We start from the raw sequence: 24,187 nt of genomic DNA on the forward strand, positions 1-24,187 counted from the left end.
AAATGAGTTCTAATAACTCTGTTAACCCACAATGAATAATTTTCTTACTACAAAAAAAAAATCGAAAGCATACATTACCACAGCCAATACATAAAAATTAAACAGTCATTTATACAAGAGAAAATTATATTTTTTAATTTATGCTTTTGAATAATGCACAATGTGAATCTTTAAAATAATTGAAACAATAAGTAGGCGTGAAAACTTACGAAAAACAAGTGGTCCTTTGAAAATATTTGATTCTTTCAAAATGAACTGGCAAAACAGTCTTGCTCACCTATGCCGTGTAAATAGCATTAACCGTGGATGAGCGCTACCGACAACTTCAACTATATTATATTTATATTTTATAAATTAAATAATTTTAATCACAAACAAAAATCCAATACTTTTTCGAGTCTAGTGCGTCAAGTTCTAGTCTTATTTTCACTTAATACACCAAGTTTTAAAGGCACACTTATTTCATTGAAAGTAATAAATAGCAAAAAAAAATATATATATACATAGGTATATATTTTCTACCTCATAAATGTTTAAATTTTTCTTCATATTCTTCATAAAAGCATAGTTGAATACCTCAATCCTACCTCTTGTCTACGAACATGCCAACTGCTTTAAAATTTAAATATCGGAAACAATTCCATAAGACCCAATGCTACTTACAAAAACCAAATATAAATATTTGATTGCGAAATCTTAACGGTAATTTACCAATCAGCTATGATTACCAAGGCATAGCGATCTTAATAATACACCAGAAAAACATTAGCTGAGTAAAGAAATGAACGGCTCGCGCGCTTACCAACGCACAAATTGTTCGCATGACTTATCGCTTTATCACACATTTCTTGGGATATAGTGACCAACAAAATAACTGCAACATCATTATAAGCACTTAATAACTTAAGTGATATTTAGATAAGATTTGAAGTTATTACAAACAGATATTTTCATTTAGAAAACTCATTAAGGAAAAGATTATGCGATCTGTATAAAAAAACTGAAATTATTGAAGGTAACCGACATATTATTTTGCACATACATTTTGTTAGCCACTATGTAGTGTTTTAAAAATCCCCTCTTAACCAGCAGCAACTTATATCACTTGAAGTGACAGAAAACAGCAGCTTCACTTACTAATACCATTCCATTTGAATTGGATCAACTTACATTGTATCATACCTACATACATGGGGTCTCTAATTGTGCTAACCGCTTCCGATACGCAAGCTTGGGGAGTCAGTGGGCAAGGTGAACGTTCGATCCCCTAGAATGGGAAAATCATTAGTATTTCTTGCATACTCAAACATTACCTTTGCCGTTAGTGTTTTTTTAACAAGTCATAGAAATATGTTTGTTGATTTTTTTTTGTTCTTGTGAGAATTTAATTAATCTAAAAATTTACCCGTTTTTTAAATTGCATACTTTCCCCTAATGCGTAAAGCATTAGCTTAAAAATTCTTAGTTTGGAATAAATTGTACTCAAACTGGAAGAAGAGAAAAGAGAATTAAAAATGACGAGTTACTTTCAGTACTATTACGGAATGAACATAAATAGTATATGTGGGAAGTGGGCAGTATAAATCAAAGAGTTGCGTGTAACTTATTCAAATTAATCATTACTAGTTTGAATGAATAGTCCCATGTACCAGCATAGGAATGACACTATCTCTAAACAAATTACTCACTAACTCCAAACGCTATGTACACGAAGACGGCCGGAATAGTTTTGATTGCATGCACACAACCACAGCACTGGTTTTGATCTGCAGTCTGCTAGGTACAGTATGGTTTCTCCCAAATGTGATATTCCAAAATAATTGGATACGCGTTACCGCAAGTAAACACAACTCAGTCTCCAATTTTTTTTACTTACTCTTTGCATTTTGGTTGTTCTTCCTTACATTAGGGTTGCGATTATTTTGTTTTATATGTTTAAATTACATATTAATATAAATAATTACATTTAGTGCAGCAAACAAAATTTTAAATTCAAATATATATCAGTGTGCTTTCATTTTACACATTGCAAGGATATTTATATCTTATTTAAATTTTAACATTCACAGATAGCACTTAATGAAAATTAGGAATTGGAGTCTATTAAAAAAGTAAATATTAATCGCATGAACTAATTAAAATCTCAAAAGTTTTTGACTAAAAAAAATGTTTATACATAATTGGTTAATTATATTTTCATCTCAGAATTACGATGAAGAACAAATTGCTTCTGTGTATATTGGAATTTCAAATATTGTTTGCTCTGTTATTTTTTTAACTATTACGACTTAGGCGTTTGTACTATGTATAATTTAAAACTGAGGAGTTTATCTTGTTTTGTTAGTGCAAAGAAATTGTTTCATAATTAATGTCATTATTAAAAAATTATTTCGATAAACATGAAATGCAAACGCTAAATCGAAAGAGTTGTGTTCAAATATTGAAAGTGGAACAAAAAGTATACTATCCAGTTTGTAATATACAGTTTAACCTCAACGCCACCACGATTGTTGACCATCATTGGGATTCTGTCCATTCTCGCCTACACCGCGTCCAGTTAAAGGGGGAGGTGGCACGTTAAACATATCTTGTGGTGGCCGGAATTTTTCTTCATGCTCGTCGTCATCGCTTTCTCGTTTTATACCAGCCGTTTGATAGGAATTCATAGGATAAGTTGGATAACCGTCGTCTATTGGTTCTTCCTTGATCTTGATGTCGATATCACGGAAATCAGGTTTACGTTCTTTTACATCACGATCTCCACGATCACGCTCCTTGTCACGACGATCACGTTCACGTTTCTTATCACGTCTCTCCCTGGATGAATCTCGCTCCCTTGACTTTGATCGTCTCTTCTTCTTATCCCTATCACGCTCCCGCTCACGTTCGCGTTCTCGTTCTTTTTCACGTCTATCACGTTTTTCGAATTCGTCATATTCACGCTCACGACTACCTGCACGTCGTCTCCTACGCTCACGTGATTTACTACGCGAACGTCTGGAACGCTCCCTTTCACGTTCTCGGATTCGTTCGCGAGATCGTGAGCGTCGTCTTATTGCGTCACCTCCTGCGAAACGATTACGTTCGACAAGTCGTGCACTTTCGCGATCCTCACGTTCCCGTTCTAGACGGTAGCGTTCTCGTTCTCTTTCATTGTCCTCCCTACCAGAGTGCTTTATATTAACATCATTACCACCTCGCCGTGTTCCTCCCAAACCACCACCTAAGCGCCGTGGTAGCCATCCTTTTACGGTGCGTGCACGCTCAACATCAACTAATACACGTTTACCATCGATTTTCTTACCATCAGCATGTTTATAAGCAGCATGCATATCTCTTTCATGTTCATATTCGATGAATGCGTAACCTTTAGGCTTACCCGATTCCTGATCTGATATCATAACTATTTTTTTTATAGGTCCATATATCTCAAATTCACGCCTCAATTTCGATTCAGATGTGTCGTAGTTTATACGTGCAATGAACAACGTACGAAAGGGATCCTCCGTCGAGTTTTTTATCTCTTGAGGATCCCATAGTGCGATCTCTCGTTCCAATTTATATGCAACTTGTTCAGCTTTTTCTCTACGACGACGATCCAATCGCTCTTGACGAGTTTCGACACGCTTTGCTGGCGGGGTATCTTTTGGATCTTCGAACTCACTAAGAAAACCACCAATACCAAGGTAGCCACGCGACTTCTTTTCGTGTGGTAACTTATCGACTGGCGGCATATATGGTATTGGATCACGTGCGGCAAATAGTGCCAAAAGATTCGGCGGCAGATACTGTGTCATTTTGTCTATTACCTTGTTTCGTAGTCCAACGAAGAGTTCACAAATACAAACCTGGATACAAATGAGGTTAAAAATTAGCTCAACTTTTTTTCTGATATTAATCAGAAAACTTGCCTTAAACTTCCATTCAACAATATTAAAAACACAGTTGCAACCTCTTGCGGCAACTTTATTATAATTCTACTATCAATTGATCTTATTTTCATATAATATATAAAACTGCATCAGATTTTATTTTCGCTGGTGCAGAAAATTTCACAAATGGCGTACAAATAAAAGCTTGACGTTTACACACAGGGCTGCATTTTTCTTGATCATCAATCAAGTAAAAGAATTATACCTATCGCCCTTGAGTAAGACTGAGTTCACACCTAAGGGCTAAGAGAAAAACGGTATACACTAAGTAAAAGCAAATGTTAAATAAATGTACATCTATGTATGTAGTCAACACTCCAAATTCATAATTTCTTAGGTCTTATAATTTCTATTAATAACTTAAACTTGTGTTTTTTCATGTCTTAAGTTTTCAAAAGAAATAACATTTCTTTTGCATTATACTGTGATATGCATTTTCTTTTTTGACACTAATTTGTCATTCGATACATTTACAATAGAAAACTGGTAAAACATTTAGTAAATTAAGCTTCGACGCATTGAAGAAAGCGTTTATACCTCTTTAGGAGGTATTTGAACTCGCCAACTTAATTCTTGCAATTGGCAGTATTGACACCTTTAATATAATTGAGATATAACTGACCTTACACCAACCACCAACTATTGGTTAAATCACTGGTTAATTACATTATTAAATTATTCTATTAGTTTCTTAAGGGCGAATTGTAAGATCATCTATTTTTTACTCATAGGTCTTATGAGTTGCACGATGTGGGAAAATAGTTTCCACGCTAGTTCTTTTAAAAATACTTTGAAGTTTCGAGAGTTGTGATTACTGGGACAATATTTTACAGCTAATAGGTCACACTTAAATATGTGAAATGGGCAGCACCGGAAAATGTAAATATGGGAATTTAACAGTTAAATTCTAATATAATTCCAATCAGATTCGGATTAAACCGGCGCGCGATAACAAAAACAAAACCAGCAGCAACGGTAAAATTATAAATTCGCCTGACATTTCGTTTTGATGACGAACGGAATTTTTCTGGAAACAGGAAAAACTGGTAGATTAGTGAATTTGTAATCCTTTGTGCAATTTGCAGATAAAAAGTTCTCGTGATATTCAGTTGGTCGAATTATACATTTTTTTCTTTATTACTAAAGTTGTTTTTATGAATTTATTTGTTTTCAATAATTAGTGGCTAGTCTAAATTGCATTTTGAGTAAGTTACCAGTGTTCTAAGTATTATATTTCGATTATATAAGGTAAGCAAATAAAAATAACGTTAATTCAAAGGTAATATTATTTAACCGTTTTTTTTGCATAAGTATCTAACTAAAGCTCAGAAATAGCCATGACTGAGCCGTCATATATGGATACTGAAGTATCGCATGTTACGAACAAACTAGAAAACAATAACGCTGAATGTACGAAAAACGTTCCAAAGATTTATGTTGTGGAACAGGCTACGAATGAAGTAGTTAAAGAATCCTTGGAAGTGGTAGGGGATTCTGAAAATATCAGTCATACTCCAGTAAGAAAGAACTTCGAGATTCCACCACCACCGCCACCAACACCAGTTCATGACAGAATTTCCTCAAAGTGTGCTGACGATATAAAACACAATTCCGTATTGCAATTTAAAATGATGCAGGAAGCAAAAGATGCAATGCAAATTTTGGAAGGAGATTGCGGAGAAGTAATGCAATCTGGAATGAATAATGTTTGTGCAGTGAAGGAAATCTCCGGTATTATCAGTAATAATGGCATGCTGGCTTTAGAAAATACCCGAAAACTAGTAACTGATCGAGAAGACGACCGAATGGTATCTTCAAAGGTAATTATATGTGATGTGTTTCAACAATAAAATTTATTTTACTCAAATTTAGAATATATTCTTGTCGTGTTTAAGTATTGTTGAATGACAAAAATTTAAGCTATTTTTTTGATAAACATTACATTTAAATAGTTAAAAATATATAAATATAAATATATCCATATTTTACTTTCACTTTTTTACTTTTCTAAACGTAGAAACAAAAAATATTTTTGTTCACCATAATCAAATTGTTTTCACTACTAACATAGGACTTTTTCTGTACGCAGTGTCACGAAAAAATTTTAAGAACATTTTTGGCAATTATAAATTTAAATAAAAATCCTTATTCTACAAAGAAATATTGACTTTTAGTGTAATTCTATACAGTGTAACAACAATATTAATTCACGTAATATGTATTTGTACAAATCACTTTTTCGCCATCAGATGCAACCGCTAGAAAAATCCAAGGAAGCAATACCTCATTCAAGTATTTTAAAGGTATTAACGGAAGCAGCATCTGCACCCAGCGACGATGAAACACTAAAAATTCCAATTATTGAAAATGAATCAACATCTGGAACAGAAGCACCGCTACCACCAACCCTTGCTATAGTTGAATATCGTTCGGCATTTGAAATGTGCGCCAAACAACTCACCGTTGCAGAAACACGTTCTGCAAGAGTCCATCGTCTAGTAGATAAATGTGTTAAGACTAATTCACCTGTTTATGCTACTCCAATACCATTGCCACCACCTTCAAATTCGAATCAGAATTCGGTATCGGCCGAAGATGTGGCATTGCATAATAATATTTGCTCTGGCAATAAATCAAAGCAGTTTTCCAAAACTAACACACATAACTACAATCATCATCATAACGACGATGAGGTTATGCCATTACATATGCTACCAGCACGTTCCTCCACACCTTACACCCAACAGACTTTGTCTTGTTCGGTAGTCAATTGTGATTTAGCGCTAATTAGCGAACAGGTTAGCCCTTTGAGTGAAACTGACGATGAGAAAGAGACATTAATAATGAAACAACGACAAATGACTCCACAAACACAACGTAAATCAAAAATGCTTTCAATTTCAAAATCGGCACCCGTAATTAGTAAACATACGGATGAGACCAAACTTTGCAAATCTAAATCATTGGAGAAATCTAATTGTTTAACAAGCTATAGTCGTGCAAGTTTGCTTCATATACGCAATGATTTATTAAATATATATCATTCGCATAATAAACATCCTACAATAAAACGCAATGTGCCAAATATCGTAGATTGCGATGTCATCGAATTAGAGGCGCGTCTACGTCGGCTTAATATTTGGAAACCAGTGACTCATGAGGAAAACACGAGTGGTCGGAAACATCAATGGGCCCGAAGTAATGACATGATGCCTGCATTTTTTAAAAATAAAAATATATTGGATGAGTCGATTATAAAAAGTCAGCCACCACAGCCAGAGCTTAAGGTAAAGCCGCGACTTTTTAAGGGGTTAGTTGTAGTCAGAGACATAAAAAATTACAATTTGAAATATTTTGTTTATTTTATAAAAGTAAAACATAGCATCATTAAAGAAGGTTTTCGCTTAACTTGACAGGAATTTGAAAAAACAATTTTTTTTTTAAGTAATGGTTTTTTTGTATTGAACCAGTTGCAATCGAAGCTCCTTGCGGTGAACAAAAGTATCTGTCGGATTTACTTTAAATTCTCAGAAAATATTTCTAAAATATACTTTTAGCGATTTTTTTAAATTCTTACTACCCCGGACCCCTTAACTATAACGACCCATGTTTAAATTCTTTCTTTCTTATATATTTTTTTCCTTCTACCATAGGACTCTGCTATAGTAACAAATCAACGTCGTATTGGTAGCGGTAGACTGCCCAAAGTTAAATGGGCAAATTCATTTGCAACCGACAGTCCTCAATCCTACGAAAAAGACGCCAACAATAATACGCCCATTAACAATGATATTTCAAGTAAGCTTAGACTTCTTAAGCTCTTCGAAACAAGTAAGGTTGATAATATGCGCCATGATAAGAATACAATTAGGCCGGCATTAACTGCACTAACAGGTCTTGGCAAAATTGCAGATCACGCAGTTACGTCGTCGTCGTCAGCTAATACTAATGCCAATTATGTAAAGCGTTTAACATCAGGCTATTTGGTTGTTTCAAATTCCAAAGATCGTGTGAAAGAAGTTAATGAACACCATCGTTATAAAAATGAGGAACCAGAATGGTTTAGTTGTGGTCCCACTTCGCGTTTAGACACAATTGAATTATGTGGTTTTGATGATGATGAAGAGCAGCTGGACAATAAGACAGACCATAATGATAATAAGATTTTGAATGAAAATGATGATTCCAAAGAAAATCGTAACGAAAATACAAATATGGTAAGTTGTGATAGTATATTTGCTTTACAAATAGATAAACAAATTTTCAAGAATAGTTTAAAAAACCAACAGTAATATTGAAAGATTTTAAACGGAGACCTATTTTTTTTGTAGTTCTTTCTGCGGGTTTATGTCAAAATAATGAAATATAAGAAATTCAAAAAAAAGCCAGGAAAAAATGTGTTAATTGGTCAGTTTCTATGACAACTGCTATAATAGTGCAATCTATACAATTTCTTTGAAGAATGTAATTTTGCCTTGGAGAAGATATCTCGTCAAATAAAAAGGTTTCCCATACAAGGACTTGATTTTGATCGTTCAGTTTATATGGTAGATAGATGCTATAGTGGTAGTGATCTAAAAAATAAATTTGTTAGGAGATTGTACCGTTGCCTTGTGTAATAATCTATGTAAAATTTTTGTGAAGATATCTAATTTCCATACAAGGACTTCATTTTGATCGTTCTGTTTGTATGGCAGCTATATGCTATAGTAGTCCGATGTCAGCGGTTCCGACAAATGAGCAGCTTCATCTCAAAAACTAAAGGACTAGTACACGTATATACATATATACGGTCTAAATCGATTCAGTTCGTCATGCTGCTCATTTATAGATATGTATGTATATATAAGTTATAGGATCTCCGACGTTTCCTTTTGGGTGGTATAACGAAAGCATTTGTTTTGCCAGATCCTTATTGTGGGCCGTTAAGAAAGCTAAAACTGGAAAAGAAAGCTTGACATCTCATACTTGGATTTGTGTTTAATATTTAGACATATTTTCTTCCAACAGGCTTTAAAGAATAATACTTCAGCACGACATTCGTTACAACAGGGCCACAAGTGTGAACCAAACAATGATAAAGGAAGCACTAAATCTCTACAAGACGGCGTCGATTTGCCGGAAGAACGAAAATCTATTTCCTTTCAGTATGATAAATTTTCAGGCGGTGCAAATAAGACAATGCAACGTCAGTACGGTGGCGGTATTGAGAGTAATGGACATAATTCAAGTGGTCGTTCCAGATTCATACCATTTTTTGCGGCTGGTGGTAAAAAGGTGTACGAGCGTATTGAAAAGAATGGCTCGTCAACATCATTGAATGAGTTTTTCAAGCAGGCCTTGAACGTACAGCAATCAACTGATCAGCAGAAACAACAACAGCAACAGAAACAGACACAACAACACCAAAAAACGGCATTAAATTCAAATATGAATTTGGGCGATATCCCTTTGGTGGATGAGTTGGAGGCTAAATGGCGTCGTAATTCTTTGACTGAACATACTCAACATAACAGCAATATTAACATGGAAAATAAAAACTTTAAATACAAACATTTTAGTAACAAACAGAATGAAGATAATATGCAAGACTCAAATAATAATGTATTATTACAAAAATCGGAAAATTTCAAACAATTGCTGGGCAAATTGCAAAATAATAACAGTAATAAAAATGTCCAAAACAAACAATCAACAACAAACACAACAAAGATAAATGGCAAAGGTGACGGACAGAATTCAGCAATAACTCAACAACAAGCACAAACTCAATTTTGTAATGAAAATATTACAAATTTTATATTTAAACAGCAGCAATATCAACAACAACAACTTATGCTTGCAAATTTACATATGAAAGCTATTTTAAGCCGTCCCGAAGCACAATATCTTTTACTGGGTTTAGCTAAAGGTATGTTTAAAAATATATGTATTTTTTTGTAGTTGTAATTAGTTTTTTTTTTTTATATAAATAATATATCGTGATCTGTAATATCTAGATATACAGTTATACACTAAATAATAGGAGCGCCAATATGAAAAATATATCTGGGTACAAAACGTTTTTGGATCACATGAAAATGACGAGGTACAATAGCAGAACACATAACAGGATATTCACATTAAAACATAAAAGAAATTTTTAAATGATGATTGTAATTTTCGTTCAGTTTTGTTAGTTCTCGGAGACCCTTGAAATTGCTTTCCACAAAAAAATATGTGTTTGACATTTCCTTACTAAAATAATATTTTACTTAAAAAATATTCCTAAAATTAGAAAAATAAGTAGAGTTCCATAATCTAGCAGAAATTTTAATTAGTTAAAGGTAGTTAGGTAAATTTAATCATTGCATTTTCCTTCAGTGGGTGTAGGAAAATATTCTACAGAGGTAAAGTGGGAAATGATAAAAAAAAACTTCGAAAACTAGGAAAAACGTATAAGGAGATCAAAGAAATGGAAGGATATTTTGCCAAAATGGTAGCAAGTGCCTTAAATTATAGGAATGGAAATGAAACGTATGAGCGAAAGCGCCAAACATCCATTGTTGACGATCCCAATATATGACACTACTGCAAAATTAATACTTTTGAAACTGTTGTTGTTGTTGTGACGGTTACCTAGTTGCCGCTTGGGTGATAAGTTATAGTTTGGTTGTCGTCGAGGTCATCTAACGGGAGGCCCAGGAAACGAGCTGTTTCGACGGGGTCGTACCATAGCGAAATGGGTGTTAGGTGAGTGGGATTCGTTGGGCATGCAAAGAGGTGGTTGGTGCCATGCGGAGACTCATTGCACGCAGGACATATATTTGGTATGTCGGGGTCTATTCTGGATAAGAAGGAGTTTAACCTGCTACAATATCCAGAACGAAGTTGCGCGAGGGTCACTCTGGTTTCGCGAGGCAACTCGAGCTCTACGTTTGCTATGGGTGGTGGTTTGACTCCTAGTACGCCATTCACTGAGAGGTTGTTGATGTTGTTGTAACGGTTACCTAATCCCCGATTGGGTGATAAATTCCAGATTGGGAGGCCCAGGAAACGAGCTGTTTCGACGGCTTCGGACCATAGGGAAAAGGGTGTTAGATGAGTGGGGTTCGGTGGGCATCCAAAGGGGTGGTTAGTGTCATGCGGAGACTCATTGCACCCAGGACATGTGTTTGGTATGTCGGAGGAGAGGAGCTCATTGTGTTCCTTAACCGGAAGCATAAGGGCCTCACTATGTAGGTGTTCGATTGGGGACTTCAAGAGGTATCACGTAATAGTCCGTAGTGCAGTGTTTTGACAGGTTTGAAGCTTCCTCGTCTGCGTTGTACTACATCCAGGCGACCATATTGGTGCAGCATTGTTTAGTAGTTTTCTACAAGCTTTGTAGACACATCCACACCATATTCTTCATTAACTTCGAATTTCGATTCCTCTAGCTGACTTAAAAGGATTGGCTTTGTACTATGATTTTTTCAACACTAATATCGGTTTTAGACGGTCTGAAGTTTTTTTTTTTTTTTAATTGAAATCTTTTTGTTGACACAATATGTTAACGTCGATTTTTCGAGAGCTAAGCATTATTGCAGCAATTTCGGTAGGAGCTTTTCCTTTTTTGCTCATCTCGCATATAAACGCTGTCTTTTTCTGATCTGCAATGTTTTCTCCGTTCCACACACGGGAGAACTTGAAACAAAATTCAAAGTAAATAGTGACCTTATAAATGTGTTTGATTATATGTAATTAAATTGCCACGTACAAAATTTGATAGAAGTAAAACGGTATGAGCTTCATAACGATAACAACATATTTAGTGTTAAGTTAATTTGCGGTTTAAGAAATTAGATGCAATTTTTGGTTCGCATTTGTGCTATTTATATATCCATGGTTGTATATACACTTCATAGGGTCCTCGACGTTTCCTTATGGATGTTACAAACTTAATATACCCTGTTCAGGGTATAACAACATACGTTGCACAAGCTGTCATCGAACGGATCTGATTTTATATTGATCCAATAAGTCTATGGTATAAAAAACAAACTATTATCTCTGTAGCAACATTTTGCAAGCGTATAATATGAGGAGATTGGCTTTACTACCCAGGTTGTGAGCAAATTATAAAACTGCAACTTTGACCTTGTCTTGAAAATTTATTGTAGTAAAAATTAAAAATGTTTCTTTTATAATTTTGAATAACTAAAAAAATATTTAACACAATTTTTAAATTTTTTACTAAATTTTCGATCATACCTTTTTATCACCCATTCAATCTTATTTGTTACTTCTTTTTAATTTCAGGTGATATCTCTAAGCATGGCCTACTTGTTCAACTATCCAATCCACGTTTGCCGCAACGCGATAGGGAGGCAATAACTGCAGTCCTCACATTCACCTCGACACAATTTCCGCATACACAGCATCATCAGCAACCAACATTTACCAATCAACAGACGCATCCATTCGACTCCTTTTCCAATAATATGGTGATAAATCAGCTGCAAAATTTACATAATTTGGCATTAGTGCAGCAAACATTGGCGGTACAACAGCAACATCAGCAGCAGCAGCAGCAGCAGCAACAACAACTACTTAATAGCAATCAGCGCAATCCATTTGCATTGCAACCAATGACCACCGAAGAGCTACAAAATCATACCAAATTAATAATGCAAAACGCATTGGCAAAGCGAAAATTTGAAGAGCAACAATCTAATATATTAGGTATGCAAAAGATATTGCAATTAAATGCAGTAGCTACGGCGGCTGCTGCTGCAGCTGCAGTTACAGTTAATAAACAGCATCAGCAACAGCACTCACAGCTACCAAATCAAAATCGTATGCCAACCGGTACAACAGCAGCAGCTACCGGCAATAACGGTAGTCATGTCAATCGTACAAGTGTCGGTAGTGGCAATCGTAGACTGCAAGCATTGCAGAATCTTTTTAACGATTCGAATGGCATGGTCGACGCTGTGGATGTAGTATCATCCAAAAATGCGTTCACTAATGGTTTCCATCCTTCCAAATCGCAATCTTTTCATAATGGCCCCAGCGTCTATCGCAATACGAGCTATGGCAATGTCAATAGCATGTCGGCAATTTCTCGACGACGTTCTTTTCCGAACAGATTTTCGAATGCGAATGGTGGAAATACTTTACAAGCACCTGCCATGAAATGCAATAATTCAGACACAGACTTTCAGCAGCAGCAGCAACCACAACAATCTTCATCGTCAATAGAGATGACTGACAGCCATATAGGAAATCAGAGTCGTTATAATAATTACAATAATAAAAATAATTCAAACAATAATAGTCGGGTCCGATTGGAGAGTACAATTGGCGCCCAACAGGCGCAGCAGCAACAACAGCAACCAACCGTGCTGTCAACAGGTGGCGGTAAGTTCCTAGTTTCTTATAATTAAGTGCATAATGGTATATGTGATTTGTGTTTACAGTTATTTTTATATTTTTCGACTAAATTTTGCGTACATAACGCATAAGTTTACCTTCTATATACATAACCAGGGTTGCAAATAATGCATTAAAAAATAATTGAATAAACACATTTTTTTTTAATTTTTAATCCCTAATATCGGATTGAAAGATAAAAAAAATGTTAATTCCAAATATGGGATTAAAAAAAATTTTATCCCGAAAATCGAAAAGAAAAAATTTGATCCCGATCAGCCGAAAATCAGAATTAAGAAAGTCAAAAAAATTTTTACATAGAATTTCACTCATTGTCCAATTTTACACCAACTTCTATGAAGCCTTTCCGTACCATCTTGGGCGTATTATTTACTAAATAATAGTTTTGTATTCTAATTAGTGGCTTAATTAGGACACTTTATAGGTGAGTGCCAAGGAACATATGCAACAAGTTTCATCAAGATATAGAAATTTTTACTCAAGTTATCGCTTGCACGGAGCGGCTTAAAGACAGACAGTCAACAACGACAGTCGGTGATTATTTATATATGTATATATAGAGTTCCAAATCGTTAGGTAAACAAAAATATTTTACTCTGTAGCAACATGTTGGAGAGTATAAAAACAACAAAAACTAAATTAAATACTTTTTGGGTTAAAAATACCGTTGGTAAATAAAACTAAATACTTTTTGAGTTAAAAATACTGTTGATAAATAAAACTAATTTGTTACATATTATTTTATAAAATTTATTTTGCATTTGACTTCTTCGTCTATAATACAAATGTTTATGTATATATACATACATATCATTATATATATGGTACATAAGAACATATAAATGAGAATCTGCTCTTAAAGCATTGGATTTAAAACTTTGCCTATACATACAATCCGACCTGTGTTCTTTTCTTCAATATAAAAAGCAAAAGGTCGATCTACATGAAACCTTTCATATTTAATTGCTCGAGTTTTTTTGTAGTCTTCCACTCGAGCTTTTCCGCTTCCATTGAACTGAACGGATGTTGTTTGCAAAATATTTACTTTCTCCGTTTCAACGCCAAATGTAGGTTTAAAATCAATATCAAACCGATGTGCAGAGTTCTTTTGAATATGCTCTCTCATGTTTGTCATGAAGTGATATTTAAATGTGGGCATTACTACATTCACACGCCGTTCTTCCATCATCCATTGGATACGCTTAAGCTGTTCGTAGCCGAGATTATTGATCATTTCGTTAACACCTTGTTTGGTATGCGGTAGAAGAATATACATAAAATAACCATTACTATAAGGTAATTCTAATATTTTGGCATCCAAAATTTGCGAGTCAAGATACCTCAAATATTCAGTTGTTTCTACAGCCGGTAATATGATTGTGCTGTCCGGTCTTTCATGAAATGTAACATTTAGTGTATACTTGAAATTCATATGTAAAGTCTCCTTAAAATTGAGCATATTTAAAATTAATACTTGCAAGTCAGTTCTTTCTAAGTTCGATTCAATTAATTTAAGCATATTTTCATCCGTTGTGCTCTTAGTCCAATTGTTAATAGTTGTAATTAGCTGATTTTTATCAGTGAAAGATGCCTCTTGAATTTTGCAATCATAAAACAATTCTAAATTTTCCGGTCTAATTAAAATTTCCTTTGATTCTGCGAAAATTACGTTTTGTCCTAACATTATTTCATCGTTTCCAAAACGTAAATCCACGAGCGGAGGTGTTTTCAGTAGTGCTTTTATATTGCTTGGTGAAATAATAATATTACTTTTGGCCTTTTGTAATATTCGCGTTACATCCAAAATATACCATGAGTAAACGTTGTCATCCACGTTCTCGGAAAAACCATCATTCTGCCCGTAAACCAGTGCTGTCGCACTCAAGATAAATAACAATTTTACAAGGAAGTGCCGTTCGAGTTTGTACGTATATGTTTGTTTTAATACTTCCATTTTCCCAGTTCCAAATATTTAATACAATTATGTTTTAATTCCACTGCGGCGGCGTATCAATCGTTTCAATAGAAATTTCGACCGCACTTTCGAATTGCTCTGTACGGAGTGTACCGCGAAAATAATATATAGATTATTGTTGAGGTTATCTGAGCTATCTTCGTTTTCAAAATAATATATTTAATCGCCGAACATATGCACACATACATTTAGCTCAGTACATTTATCAGCAGTATTGCAAAATTTATGAATCTAGTTTTTCCCAATGAGATTTACTGATGCTCTGGTGAGAAAAAAATGTTGTAGAGAGAGATGATTGCAGTTTTTGCAGAAATAATAGTGAATAAACATACATCTCAAGATTTACAGGCTGAGGTAGTCAAATATTGGCTAGAGGACAAAATTACTCGATAAATAGGCAATATTTTCAAAAACACATTATTGTTTGGTACATTATTGCTAAATTCTAAAAGCCTGGTGGAAGTGGTACGTCCAAAAAGATTTGCACACCCCATGCTGAAAATAAAGTGTCAAGAAACACCCCAAAATACTACCCGCTGTCGCTAAAGTCAAGGAGTCAGAGGAAGCTGGCATTACAAAACTCTACCCTCAAACTGTTCGCAACTTCTTGATTTCACCTAATTTTAAAACGTAAACACCACGAAACAAACCACGCTCCAAAGAATATATCTACCGACTACCGATTACCGACCGTATTTTTTTTTTTTACTGATCAGTCGTTCATTTGTATGGCATAAGAAAGGCTAAGCGCTAATAGATACAAAATTAAATAAAACTGTCAGCATGGAGGAGACTGTAATGTGTGGTGCAATGGCAGCAAAAGAAATACAGCGGGATCAAATCGCGTCGGTAACCTTGTTTTCATCGTGGGAATCATCTAAAGAATGGACTACTTGGCAATATTAGAAAATAACTTGGCTCCGTCAGCAGATAAACTAAATTTAAATAGAGGCATACCTCTCTGAACACCTGTGGGCTTATATGGAGACGAAGTTACAAGAGCGCAAAGTTAATAGCAAAAATGAGGCAATGGCTGCTCTTCAGGAAATATGGGCAAATATGTTATACTTGCTGAAGTTACGCAAAATTTAGTGCATTATATGAAGAAAAGACGAAAAACCATGAGAGAGGACAAAGTATTAATTTTCCCTTCAAGAGTATTTAAATGTCAATTTATGCAAACTGTACAAGTTTTTTTTTTTTTTGGTTTTCTAAAATGGAGTTAATTTAATGATATATTTCAATTACATTATGAAAATCATTGAAACGAACTTTTTCTCATTTTTGGATGCAACTCAAAAGTTTTAATAGTTTAGGAGTTAAGTCACTTCAAAGTCAAACAATATCCCTGTAAAAGTTTTTTTTTTGGTTCACTGTATGTACATGTGGTTGTTGTAATGTCATTTCGATCCTCCTTAGCTGTGGGTTAAAAGTTATGACGACGTCATATAACGGTATACTCAGGTAATGAGCTGTTTCAGCAGAGGTAATTCGTTTAAGCTACTAATTCGTATATACAGCTGTGTTCATGTAGATAGTAGTGCCGTGCCGGTGGATTCTAACTATAAAACAAAAAATCCAAGTTAAATATACAAACTACGAATTCAATACCATTTAAAAGTAATTTTTTCGCTATTTCTGCGTATATACACTGTCTTATTTCTCAATATATATAAATATAATTTTACTAGCAAGATTTATTTTAAAAATTATTCTGTTCACGAAAATAGTTTTGTTGAAGGAAAAACAGAAAATAATCCAGTTAAAAATTAAAGTTTCATACAGTAAACCTTTTCGATTGACTATTAATATTTGGTTGTAAAGCCTTTTTTTTTAATATTTCCATACATCGACGTTGCGTGGGCAACGGCTCAGGGATTTTAGCCCTCCTACTTGACTTTACCACTAGCTAATATTTTGTTCTACTTGATGTATTTGCTGTTGCTACAACTCGTTTAACGTTTCCCCCCATACATTTTCGATAAAATTCAAAAAGTGCCTGCACTGGCCAGTACTTTACCTCGATCCTTTCTGATGCAAACCACTTCTTAGCTAGTTTGGCCGTATGTTTTGGGTCGTTATCCTCTTCAAACGTCCTTTTTATAGACATCTCTCAGATAGCAAATAGTTCGGTCCATGATGCTATGTATCAAATTTATGGGACCAACACCATAGTACGAAAAGCAAGCCCATACCATAATGCTCAGACGACCATGCTTAAAAGTTTTGGTAGTGTACCTCGAATAATATGTGCTTGATAGTGGACGGACATACTTTCTCGACTCTGTTCCTTCAAAAAGAAGCAATTTTGCTTTCATGGGCTTCCGCCATTTTGTAGATGGCCCATTGAAATGTTCTTTAGTGAACTTTATTCTTGCAGCCACATGTTTCTTTGTCAAGAGAGTTACATTCGGGAGACTTCTTATCATCAAATTATTAATAGCTTCCTTGATTTGTAAGAGTAGTAACCGACTAGTTAAACATTTTTTTTTGTAATATTTGAGGATGGTTAGGACTTTATTTTTAAATATCGTATAATCTGTCTGATCTATAATATGATATATATGATTTTTTTATACATTTTCCCCTACGATTTTCTGCTTTATCATTGTATTTTATAGCATTGCATATCATTGTGAAGCTGTATCACATTATAGCTTCGATTCCCGATAGGTTCTGTCTTGTTTTCTTAGCCTTATTATCAATCATCGCTGCAATTTTTTCCTCTGTCCACTAAAAAGGAAAGAACACTTGGATTTCAAAAAAATTTCATCAGAAAATTCGTAAATCACTTAAATACATTTACTTATCACACTACCGAATAATTTTTTTATTTGTCGACCCCTAACTACAAGTATTACTATTTTAATGAACAGCTTGATTTTTTAGAAAATATAAAAATGCGTCATAGAAAAGATGGAAGCAAATGTAATGGTTTTTTCTGTTTTTATTAGGTAAAGTAAAAAGTTCGTTCGGTTTTTTATTGATTTTTCAAAAGATGATAACTTTGTGTACATTTGTCCGATTTAAGTCAAATATGTGCCGTTTTGTTCATAAACTTATTGCCAACGAGATGCCAACTTCATTATACCCCTCTCGTAGAAGGCTGCGTCCCTATTGGCAAAAAACTCGGAGAGTCAATTTTCACAGGCCTCTCTTGCGGCTAACTTCTCACCGTTAAGCGCGTTCGCCATGGAGAGGAAAAGATGGTAATCACTTGGTGGCAGGTCCGGTGGGTGCATTAGAACCTCCCATCCGAGCTCCCGGAGCTTCTGGCGCGTCACCAAAGACGTGTGTGACCTGGCGTTGTCCTGATGGAACACAATTCGGCCTCTGTTGATCAAAGATGGCCTATTCTGGTTGAGTGCTGCCTTCAAGCGGTCTAGTTGTTGGCAGTAGAGGGCCGAATTGAGCGTCTGGCCATAGGGGAGCAGCTCGTAGTAGATGATTTCTTGCCAATCCCGCCAAACACAGCAAAACCTTCCTGGCCGTCAATCCGGTCTTGGCCACCATCTGGGCCGCTTCCCCGAGCTTTGACCACGACCGTTTGCGCTCGATGTTGTCGTAAGTGACCCATTTTTCATCGCCGGTCACAATCCGCTTTAGAAACGGGTCGATTTTGTTGCGATTCAGCAGCGATTCGCAGATGGAAATTCGGTCCATCATGTTTTTTTGCGTTAATTCGTGTGGCACCCAAACATCGAGCTTCTTTTTGAATCCAAGGTTATGCAAATGGTTCCAAACGGTTTTCTAGCTTATCTTTAGTTCCTCAGCAATTAAATAAGTGCTCACGTGACGGTCTGTTTCCACTATTTTCATGATTTTATCGCAATTTTCGACGACAGGCCTCCCGACGCGTGGTGCATCTTTGACATCGAAATTACCGGAACGGAACCTAGCAAACCACTTTTGTGCTACACGTTCGTTTACAGTATCGAGCCCATAAACTAAATTAATTTTTTTTAGTTGCTTTGGCTGCTTTTTCGCCTTGATCGAAGAAAAATTGTAAAATATAGCGAAATTTCTCTTTGCTGGTGTCCATCTTTGACGAGCGCTCACAACGAACTGAGTAAATCAATCGAAAAACTGTCAAAGACAAACTTTTAGCGCGAATAAACATGTTTTCAGCGCCGTATAGTATGACATGATGCGACACGTAACACTAATACTATGGACAATAACGCCATCTCTTAGATAAAAACCGAACGAACTTTTTACTTTACCTAATATAATTTGAAGTGTCTATTCTTCCAAAATATTCACGCTTGTTGATTTGGCAACGATTAGGAAAGATTTTTATACTCTCGCAACCTATTGCTACAGAGTATAATAGTTTTGTTCACCTAACGGTTGTTTGTATCACCTAAAACTAATCGAGTGTGGTGACTGTCTGTCCGTCCGTCCGTCTGTCCGTCCGTGCAAGCTGTAACTTGAGTAAAAATTGAGATATCTTTATGAAACTTGGTAGACGTGTTTCTTGGTACCGTGAGACGGTTGGTATTGCAGATGGGCGTAACCGGACCACTGCCACGCCCACAAAACGCCATTAATCAAAAACAAATAAATTGCCATAACTAAGCTCCGCAATAAGATACAAGACTGTTATTTGATGCACAGGATCACTTTAGAGAGGGGCATCTGCAGTTAAAATTGTGGTCCCGCCGCTAATAAGTTTAATATGCATATCTCCTAAACCGCTAAAGCTACAATAAGAAAATTCACTGGAAGCAAATGTTTTTAGAACCTCAACCTACAGTGTGAAAATGGTTGAAATCGGTTGGCAACTCCGCCCACTCCCCATATAACGGTACTGTTAAAAACTACTAAAAACGCGATAAATCAAGCACTAAACACGCCAGAGACATTAAATTTTATCTCTGGGATGGTATGAGATGACTTTATAGGAACCGCGTTCAAAATTAGACAGTGGGCGTGGCACAGCCTACTTTTAGGTGAAAACCCATATCTTGAGATCTGCTAAACCAATTTCAACAAAATTCGGTACATAACGTTATTTTCATATTTCTAAATAGTAGTACTAAATATGTGGACCCCAGTGCCTATAGTTGACCTTCTACCGAAAATATCAGCCAATCCACAAAGAAATCTCAAACGAGTATACCATTCGACTTTGCGAGAGTATGAAATGTTCGGTTACATCCGAACTTAGCCCTTCTTTACTTGTTAAATATAAGAACTACTATTTTCATGAACACAACAGTACATTCGGGCCCGTTCGGGTTGCATAATATGTAGTTGCTAATATTTCTTTGACTTTAGTTCAATGGCTGTGAGACAGCGACTATAAGATTAGGTTAGGCCTCTGAAATTCTGGACGACCCGACATGTGGATATCATTCGTTCCGTATTCTGTTCATATACACATAAGCCGTATATCTATCTCCATTGCGCTGCAATTACACGATCAAGAATATGCCTTAAGCTTGAACACACAATCTACTCGTCAAAATTGGTTTAAATTGACAGCCATTACGCAGGCTGCAAGCAACTTGATAATCTGTAAGTTTCAAGATACCATTGTCATGGACCCGCTTAAATTTCTTGACAATTTTGCACGAAATTAATAATATAATGAATTGATATACTTATATTTTGATATCAATCCATGTTTATAACGAAATATTCATATTCCCGACAGTTGCATGTCATTTGTTTGCAATACTATGTGGTTAGCTGTTTTAACTTGATTTTCAACTTGACCCACGACTTGAATGGAAAAATTGATATCAAGGCGGCGTTCAAGTTCGAAAAGTGAGAGTGTGGTAGTAGAATAGTAGGGAGTGTAATGCAACTTGAAAGCAATTTCCTGATCGTGTAATGTCCGGGTTAGTTGTTACAAAAGACCAGGGTAGATAAAGATTTGAAAGCAAAGAAGTTATAGGAGGAAACCCATTGGAAAATGAAATATAATAACTAAAAATTAAAAGGAAAAAAATTTGGGGACGATCTGAGGTCGGGAAGAGACGGTGAGGGTTGAATTTTTGAGGACTAAAATTTTTTTTTTTAATTCCGCCAAAACTACGTTTCCTATGCCAAAAAGTTATAGGTAATAAAAATCTCTACAACTTTTGTATTAACATCTTTTTCGCATAGCCTCAAAATGTATGTAAAAAATTAAAATAAACAAGTTGTTGGGGTTTTTTATTATATCATTTTTTTTAAATTAATGTGGTGTGACTAACCCTTTTATGTCCAAAACAAACAGTATTTTTTTTATTTAATATTTATTTTGTTCACCTTTATTTAAAAATATATAGTACACATTGCTATGTAAACATTTCTCAGAAAATTGATAAAAGAACCTCACTAAACATCTTAAAGCCGTTTTCTTTTTATTTATCTACTCGTTCTTTCGCACCAGTTTATAAAATCAGTTTTTAGTCTTTAAAAATTCAACCAGAGGAGGAGGCCCTCTTCCCTTTCTTTTTTCGACCCTTTTAAATATTATTCTCTTCATTTCTGTTGTTTTATCTCGCTTTTCCAATGGGTTTTAACATACCATGATTATTATTCTCTTTTTACCATTTTCAAAGACTCCTACAAACATCCCGGTGAAATAATACTTATAATAAAGATACCAACGTTTGTGTTGCGGAAACTTGTTTTATTGATTTTAGTTGGTTTTGGGACTCGAGAACACTCAGTATGTCTCTTTTGTATTAAAATATTTAATTATTCCTGGCTTTTGAAGTAACGGATCTTTTGTTGGCCATACCTCTGTGCAAATGTATCTAGTTTAACATGCCTGCAGTTATTGCAATATATCCGAAAATTCTTCAATAAATTCATACTGATATCATGCATGTGGCAACACCAACCTCAATTTTAACTTCATAAACAGCTGTTCGAGTTGTCAAAATAACCTCAATCTTGTAGCACCGCTAAAAATTGGCAATATTAATGCGTGATAGTGATTATTTAACAATTTGTTTGTGCTCAGTGCAATTGGGGATTCTAAATCCTTAACCAAAAAGTTAAAATAGTGCAATGCGTATACGTCGTCCACGCGGTGTTACAGTGCAGCAATTGATGGTAGTTACTGCAATCGGTTTCTTGGGTGGTGTATACATTTGGAAACCACTAATATTGAAATATCGTGCCGAAGGCACTATATCAAAGGAAAACAGCGATAATTTAAAAGAACCAATTGGGCCGATAACTTCTAACGGTGTGCCTGCAAATACAATTGGGAAAAAAGTGGAATAAATACTTAAAAAGGAAACAAAAGTGAGTCTGAGGATGTGTGTACTCTGATATTTTATGTTTAATCGGAGAGGTATGCGCTTTTTAAAGCAGAAGCGGTAGTGTACTATTGTCACAAATGATTTATCAAAGACTAACTTTGTACACATAATATGAATGGCTAATATTTTAATATAGCTAGATTTTTTCTTAAAAATGGCAATACGAAATTTGGAAAACCATTTGTTGCCTTTGTTTTGTTTTTGTAAAAAAATATACTAAAGACCAGCAAAATATTTTTTTGGATTACGATATTAAAATTAAAAATTTTTGGATTAAAAATTAGACTTTCAATTTTAAATTCCTATTGTTATTTTCTAATTTTACAATAAAAAAAAAATTAATCCAAACAACTTGGACCAAAAATATTGTTTAATTTAAAAATTGGAGTAATAAATAAAAAGATGATTTTTCTTGACTTTAATGAAAAGGCATAGAAAAGGAAATATTTACATATTTCGAATTGAAACACTATAATTGAAAGCAATTAAATATAAATAAGACAAAATGAGCTAAACTATGTCAACATATTATTAAAAATAAGGTTTCCTTTTCGAAAGATAGTGAGTACGCAAACGCGAAAAAATGTAAATTCATATTTTTTTTTGTTAATTTTCAATTATAAGTTTAGAATTAAAATCTTTTTTTTTTTTTAATTTTCCTTTCGGGTATTAAACATTTGTTTTTATTTTTTAATCTGGTAATTTAAAATTTGTTTTAATCAAGATTTTCGGGACTGCAAAAACCAAAAAAAAAAACATTTCAAATCTTAATTCAACTATTTTGAATGTATTATATGTATGGAAAATAATATGTTATGAGAATTTGCTTTCTATAGGGTTATAAAACAGTAGCAATAAGTTGCATACATAGTTATATCAAGTTTTTAATTATGGATGTATTTTATATTGTAAAATTTTTTATTAACTTTTCATACAAGAGTTGCAAGGTATCCACAAAGTATCCAAAATTTGAAAATATTTAAGAGGTACCTTTAATTAGAGGGTTAAATATGACCATAAAATACAAAGTCGATAAATTTTTAATTAATCTAGTCTTTTATTATTGGAAAATATAATATATGAAACAACAGGATTGTTTTTATATGCTATACAATTCTATATATAGTTATATAGTTTCTTCTAGATATCACTAATTACCGTTTTTATATTACAGATGAGCTCCACTAAAATCTTTGTTGCATTGAAAAATTCACCAGTTGGCTTTATGGCTGCGGGTATATTCTCGACATTTGCCATAATTGGCACATATCGTTTCGCCATTAAACCGCGACTGGATCGTCGTCGTCGTGAAGAAGCCGAAGAATATGCCGAATATATATTTCAACAAGAGAGATCAAGCGCAACAGTGTTCAAGCAATAACAAATACATATAAATTAAAAAAAAAAATAATAATAATTAATACAAATATTCACAATAGTATAATTTTAGTAATTGTAAGTAAGGAATATAAATAATTTCCCATTGTTTTCAAATGCAAATTATATTACACAACACACATACAACCACACGCATCTTATAAATGCATGTTAAATATGCTGTAATTTATTTGCGTTTGCAGCCGTTGGGAAAGTTGAAAGAC

The 24,187-nt window shown here is 34.5% G+C and overlaps 3 protein-coding genes and 1 long non-coding RNA gene across 4 annotated transcripts; 1 reads left to right on the plus strand and 3 right to left on the minus strand.

Annotated features, from left to right (window-relative positions):
- Positions 1-108: 108 nt before the first annotated feature.
- On the minus strand, positions 109-4,072 carry snRNP-U1-70K (small ribonucleoprotein particle U1 subunit 70K). The gene is made up of 2 exons (XM_014234591.3): positions 3,912-4,072; positions 109-3,848 (listed from the first exon to the last, which is right to left on the minus strand). Exon 2 carries the CDS (start codon positions 3,795-3,797, stop codon positions 2,493-2,495), a length of 1,305 nt encoding a protein of 434 aa, XP_014090066.1. The 5' UTR covers positions 3,798-3,848; positions 3,912-4,072; the 3' UTR covers positions 109-2,492.
- An 834-nt stretch (positions 4,073-4,906) lies between these two features.
- cup lies at positions 4,907-23,923 on the plus strand. Its single transcript, XM_014234518.3, has 7 exons — positions 4,907-5,180; positions 5,244-5,752; positions 6,182-7,219; positions 7,586-8,149; positions 8,943-9,843; positions 12,213-13,313; positions 23,761-23,923. The coding sequence occupies exons 2-7, from the start codon at positions 5,270-5,272 to the stop codon at positions 23,772-23,774; spliced, it is 4,101 nt and encodes a 1,366-aa protein (XP_014089993.2). The 5' UTR covers positions 4,907-5,180; positions 5,244-5,269; the 3' UTR covers positions 23,775-23,923.
- On the minus strand, positions 14,072-15,431 carry LOC118679739 (serine protease inhibitor 27A). The gene has a single exon (XM_036361965.2). It carries the CDS (start codon positions 15,298-15,300, stop codon positions 14,203-14,205), a length of 1,098 nt encoding a protein of 365 aa, XP_036217858.2. The 5' UTR covers positions 15,301-15,431; the 3' UTR covers positions 14,072-14,202.
- On the minus strand, positions 16,615-18,226 carry LOC138855973 (uncharacterized). Its single transcript, XR_011395110.1, has 3 exons — positions 18,140-18,226; positions 17,342-18,054; positions 16,615-16,883 (listed from the first exon to the last, which is right to left on the minus strand). It is a non-coding gene; the product is annotated as an uncharacterized lncRNA (long non-coding RNA).
- Positions 23,924-24,187: the final 264 nt, after the last annotated feature.

Source organism: Bactrocera oleae, chromosome 3 (genome assembly GCF_042242935.1).
Source record: "Bactrocera oleae isolate idBacOlea1 chromosome 3, idBacOlea1, whole genome shotgun sequence".
NCBI lineage: Eukaryota > Metazoa > Arthropoda > Insecta > Diptera > Tephritidae > Bactrocera > Bactrocera oleae.